The 5,814-nt window shown below is 43.1% G+C and overlaps 2 protein-coding genes across 2 annotated transcripts in view; one reads left to right on the top strand and one right to left on the bottom strand.

The window, feature by feature from the left end:
• NUDT5 (nudix (nucleoside diphosphate linked moiety X)-type motif 5) overlaps positions 1 to 1,743 on the bottom strand; it is a 51,235-nt gene extending 49,492 nt beyond the window's left edge. Inside the window, exon 1 of the mRNA XM_011974943.1 lies at positions 1,402 to 1,743. The gene's annotated coding sequence lies outside the window, so the exon portion shown is untranslated. The remainder of the gene's footprint in view (positions 1 to 1,401) is intronic.
• The window catches only part of CDC123 (cell division cycle 123), a 70,465-nt gene continuing 66,244 nt past the window's right edge, over positions 1,594 to 5,814 (top strand). The window contains exons 1-2 of the mRNA XM_011974894.1: positions 1,594 to 1,954; positions 4,290 to 4,361. Coding sequence (XP_011830284.1) covers positions 1,881 to 1,954; positions 4,290 to 4,361 — 146 coding nt within the window. The 5' untranslated portion in view covers positions 1,594 to 1,880. The remainder of the gene's footprint in view (positions 1,955 to 4,289; positions 4,362 to 5,814) is intronic.

Below are 5,814 nucleotides of genomic sequence, written 5' to 3'. Positions count from 1 at the left end.
CAATTATTTGAGCGACCGCTCCTGCCTGCCATTAAGTCTTTCTACCACCACCCTCCAGACATATATACAATATTGCTTCTCTCCCTCAAAACAGAAAGGACTGCATAATTCCAGATCAAGGCATAAATGAACCATTACTGTCCAACCCCCACCAACATACCTTGCAATATTATAATCTATTTACCTCTGCTTTGAAAATGTTATTCTTTAAAGCACTGCTTCCAACTAGCCACTTAGCCAGTAACATTTTTGAGAAAAACAAAACAAAACCTAAAACAATGTATATATTCCTGGGGGGAAGAGTTTCTAACTCAAAATACGCAGAGAATCCTGTTTATTATTCTAAGGAATACCCTTCTGAAGAGGCCTGCGGTCCGTGGGGCTGTTTTTAATTTAAAACTACTTAGGTGGACCAGGAAGAATGTACATTTAAGGAGATATCTTTAGACATAGATGCCTCGCGCAAGCCAAATGCTCGTAGGGTAAGCCACACGACTAGGGGTTAAAAGCGGCTGGCTGGTAGGCCGGACGCGGTGGCTCACGCCTGTAAGCCCAGCACTTTGGGAGGCTAAGGCGGGCAGATCACCTAAGGTCAGGAGTTCGAGACCAGCCTGGCAAATATGGCGAAGCCCCGTCTCTACCAAAAATACAAAAATCAGCCGGCGTGGAGGCGCGCGCGCTCTCAGCTACTCGAGAGGCTAAGGCAGGAGAATCACTTGACCCCGGGAGGCGGAGGCTGCAGTGAGCCGAGATTGCGCCACTACACTCCAGCCTGGGCACACAGTGAGACTCCGTCTCAAATAAATAAATAAAAGCAGCTGGTTACTTCTCATTCTCTTTAACGAAACAAACAAAACTGAACTTTGCTGGGTGACAGGAGTGAAGCAAAGGAAAAAAGAAGGATAGTACAAGTTCGATTCGAATTCTTCCAGTCTTATGATTCGATCACTGCAGGAATACTGATTAAAAATCTGCGTTTTTTCCAGCTTGATAACTTTTGCGAGGCGAGACTAAACGAATACAACGCTCAAAGGAGACAAGTCTCCTTTTTCCTCCGCTTTCTCAAATTTACCTCTCGCCTTTTCCCTCCCAAAGTCGAACCCCTCAGGATCGTACAGGCGATATTCCCTCTGCCAAGCATTCTACTCCTCTGCAGATGCTGCAACCTTTACACTGGAAGCAACACTTAGCTGTGGTGTTCCTCGCTTTCTTTACTCGGAGTAGCCCAGGCTCCTCCGCTCCAATCCCCAGTTTCCCTCTTGGGCGCCTGGACGCGTGCCCAGCCGCAGCCTGGGAGACACCGCGCGGCTGCACGCACCATGCAGATGTGCTCCCTCTCCCTTTTTACTTCTCCTCCCCAAGGAGATTTTGTGCTGTGACTGGCCTGCCCCGGTTACTTACTCCAAGATGTAGGGGTGAAGAACGGAAGAGGACGAAATAACTAGCTGGAGGCAGCAGTGTCAGCCGATGCCGGTGCCACGATTCCAGACACCGGCGCCTCTCGCGGTGCTAACAGGATGGGCGCGCGCCCTCCTCCCGGCATCCGTAGAACCCCTGCCTTTGACCTAGCTCCAGGTGATTACTTTCCGGGTCAGTGTGTGTCTAGGGCAAAGACGGAGTTGTAAACTTCTTAAAATTCCTCTCTCAACATTTCAGTAATTCCTCTTTCGAGACTAAAGCTCTTTTTGTGTGCGTGTGTGTCAAGCGTATGCCCCGGGATTGTCCTTCTCCGCTTCCCTTTCTCGGTGTTCCTTCTTGCTTTAGGGACCGGAAGAGTCCTTGAACCAAAATAGCTCGGTGGGCACTTCCGGGGCCGGAGCCCAGGGTTCCGGGAGGGTGCAAGCAGGAGAGGGAAAGGCAGCGGCGGCGGCAGCTGGAGAATGAAGAAGGAGCATGTGCTGCACTGCCAGTTCTCCGCGTGGTACCCGCTCTTCCGAGGCGTTACCATCAAGAGGTGAGATGGGAGGGGGTTCGCCCGGCCTACCGGCCAAAGGGAACTGCGACTTGTGAGCGAATCTTACTGCCATCCCAAAAAATGCAGGCCTTCTAGCGACTGCATGGGAGGGAGTGTGTCGAGAGGGAAGTAGGTAAGCAGTTGTCTGCGTCCTGTTGCAAGCCAGCGAGTGTGCTGGCTAGGAGGGTCAGTTGTGGTTTCAGTGAGGGTCGGAGGCGGGAGAAGTAGTGGATTAACGTAGTTTAGGCTTGGGAGTTCACCACCACTACTTTTAGAATGGCCCCAGGCTCAAGATGATCACTGCCCAAGGCCACCCGGTGGCTTAATTGCTTTTCACCACCTCCCCAGAGGTTGGAGATTGGGAAGGTGAAAGGATACGTAATTACAGTTAGATACGAGAACAAGTACATAGATCTGTTGTATAGCATAGAGACTATAATGACGATATACGTATAGTATTCGTGAAAAACGGAGAGTGGATGTTAGTGTTCTCATCACAAAAATAACTCTGTTAGGTAATGCATTTGTTAGTTAGCTACATTTAACCATTCCACAATGTATAAATACTTCAAAGCATTAGGTAGGCGGCAAGTATTAATATATACAATTTCGTCTCTCAGTTTTTTTAAAGGTGTTTATAGAAAATCTGGAGTTTGCACTTACTGATTTTTTTGAGCCAACATTTCAGTAATTGCTGATTCATTATATAATGGTTTCATTCAATAAAGATTGGGTATGTACTTGAAAATGTGTAATAGGCTCAGAATGGTCAGTTAAAATGTATAAGAAAAGTTTCAGGTTCTTAAATAGTATTGGAATGTCTAGTAGAACCTTGGATTCATTGTACTTAACAATTTCGTTTGTTAGCTTTGTAAGAGTAAAATACTTAGGTTTGTTTGCAATCAGCCAATAGATATATTAAAAAAGAAAATTGAGTAGTGTATAAATAGAATTTAAATTTTTAAAGAGACTTTTAAGTTACAAAATTTCACATGAAATTGATTAAAATTTAGTAGATTTTCAAACATAATAAGATTTGTTAGATGAAATTGAAAGCCTGAGGAAGAACTAGATTTTTTTTTTTTTTTTTTTTTTTGAGACGGAGTTTTGCTCTGTCGCCCAGGCTAGATTGCAGTGGCAGCGATCTTGGCTCACTACAAACTTCGCCTCTGGAGTTCACGCCATTCTCCTGCCACAGCTTCCCGAGTAGCTGGGACTACAGGCGCCCGCCACCACCCCCGGCTAATTTTTTGTATTTTTAGTAGAGACGGGGGTTTCACCGTGTTAGCCAGGATGGTCTTGATTTCCTGACCTCGTGATCCTCCCGCCTCGGCCTCCCAAAGTGCTGGGATTACAGGTGTGAGCCACCGCGCTCGGCCAGAACTAGATTTTTGAATGTGAAATCGTACTTTTGATAAATCAAATATTTATTTTTAAAACCGAAGTAGCCCATGAATACTCTTTTTTTTGTGCACAAAATCATTTGTAATGTGCCAAAAAAAAACTTATTCCATAAATAAATGAGACATAAGTCACTGATGTTGTGTTAACTTCCTGAAAGCAGGCTGTAAGCTTTTCCACTTTTTGAAAATGTATATGCCTCAAGATCAAAATAATACCAGCACTCTTAGGTATCTGTGGTAGGGCTTTTTGATAATTTATTATTTCAAGGTAAAAAACAAATTATCCCATAAGTTTTTAAGAGACTTCAAATATGACTTTGCCATCCTTAATTATGATTATCTGAAACAAATTAAGCTAAAGCATGCCCAGTTTAAGCAACCTTTATTTCTGGTGATCAGCTGAATAGAATGACAGCAAGACACATCCGAAAGTATCATGAATTCTTAGCTGTGGGTGCTCATTGCCAACCCAAAAATGGTTTCCAGATCTTGACTCTACTTCTGCCCTCTATCTTTAGAAGGTGACCAAACGCTAGTCATCTTCTGGTTTGTTTTGCTGCATTTCCTGTGTTGCAGCAAATATCTGCTGGTCTCTGATTTCTTAAAGACACAGAAATGTTGTGCTCACTCAGAATCCTTTTGAGCTTGTTGCTTTCATACTGTGATTTCCATCTGATTGTTTGGATTTGGCTGGTTTTTGTGGCAATAAGGTGAACCGCAGTATTTAATCATATTATTCTAATTCCTTGTCTGCTGCTACCAAATATACATCATTAACATTTTCTACTTTATATTAAATACATTTGTATTATATTGAAATAAGTAAATCCAAAATCAATAAAGGGTGGACATTTTTCTCTCTGCTTATAGTTGATCTTTTAAAATGATGCCTTTTTTGGTGTGTGTGTTTTTTTTTGTTTTTTTTTTTTTAGTGTCATTCTTCCACTTCCTCAGAATGTGAAGGATTATTTACTCGATGATGGAACTCTGGTGGTTTCAGGAAGGTAAAGTATTTTAGAAAAAAATTTATTAAACTTTATCATAAAGAAGCACATAAAATGAATGAATTAGCTTAGGCACCATTCTCTCCCTTTAGCTCTTTTTCTCTCCTAGCCAAAATGATGTGCTGATCTTTATCTCATATTCCTTGTCAATGCTTACTTAATATTTTCAGCATTAAGTACTTTTCCCTCTAATAATGACAAGTTGTGAAATTGAGCAGTTCCTTTCATCTCTGTCTTTAGAAAACAGTTATGATGACAACTTTTCCTTCTGAAGGTAGCAGGGTGGGGGAAGTGCACATTAAAATTCTTTGAGATCCTTCAGTTTTGACGATTAAAAATTCATTGTTGCAAATAGAAAGCTTTACTAGGCTTTATCATTTCATTCCTCAACATTTTCTTCCCCACAATTGACCTACCGTGGCCCCACCTCCACTTTCTAGAAGCCGTTCAGGTAGTTTGCCTATTTATAGAATAAAGGGAAGAAGTTACTGTGTTTCAGTCTTTTGGATGCAAACTTGAAAACATTGAAGAATCATAGGATTTAGTGAAGTTCTCATTTTTTCATTCGAGTCTGCTCAGAAGTCACGTTATGAGTGTTCAGCCCTCACCAGCCTTTCTAAAATAGCCTGACAGTAACCCTATGCCCTGACCTCCCTTCAGTTTTCTGCATCACACTTACTTCCACCTGACAGTTGTTAATTGTTCCATTAGAATGCAGTTTCATGAAAACAGGGACGTGGCCCATTTGTTCACCCCAGCTGGTGGGACAGTGCCTGACACAGCAGAGGTGCTTGATAAACATGTGTTGGATGAAGGAACTCTAGAAATAGAGTAAGGATTGTGTGTTTTCAGTAACACTAAGTGGACCCCATATTTTTGCCTGTTGGGTTTTTAATACGGCTTTCTGGATTATATTTCTGTTTTTGGTATTCATAGAGCCTCAATCACCAGAAAATTGTTAATGTAGCGCCTCATTAACTTTGAGTAATTTGAGGCTAAGGAAACAGTAGGAAAGTCAGGCAAGTCTCAACTTTAGGATATTTACAGATACAATTTTTTTTGTTTTGTTTTTCTTTTGAGACGGAGTCTCACTCTGTCGCCCAGGCTGGAGTGCAGTGGCGTGATCTTGGCTCACTGCAAGCTCCGCCTCCCGGGTTTGCGCCATTCTCCTGCCTCAGCCTCCTGAGCAGCTGGGACTGCAGGTGCCTGCCACCTCGCCTGGCTAATTGCTCACTGCAACCTCTGCCTCAAGTGAGTTCAAGTGATTCTCCTGCCTCAGCCTCCCAAGTAGCTGGGACTACAGATGCCCGCCACCACGCCTGGCTAATTTTTTGTATGTTTACTAGAGACGGGGTTTTACTCAATCTCCTGACCTCGTGATCTGCCTTCCTCGGCCTCCCAAAGTGCTGGGATTACAGATATGAGCCACTGCGCCCGGACTTTTTTTTTTTTT

This window comes from Mandrillus leucophaeus, unplaced genomic scaffold, assembly GCF_000951045.1.
Source record: "Mandrillus leucophaeus isolate KB7577 unplaced genomic scaffold, Mleu.le_1.0 Scaffold15, whole genome shotgun sequence".
Classification (NCBI taxonomy): Eukaryota; Metazoa; Chordata; class Mammalia; order Primates; family Cercopithecidae; genus Mandrillus; species Mandrillus leucophaeus.
The sequence above is the reverse complement of the archived record's forward strand: the minus strand, read 5'-3'. Positions and strand labels throughout refer to the sequence as shown.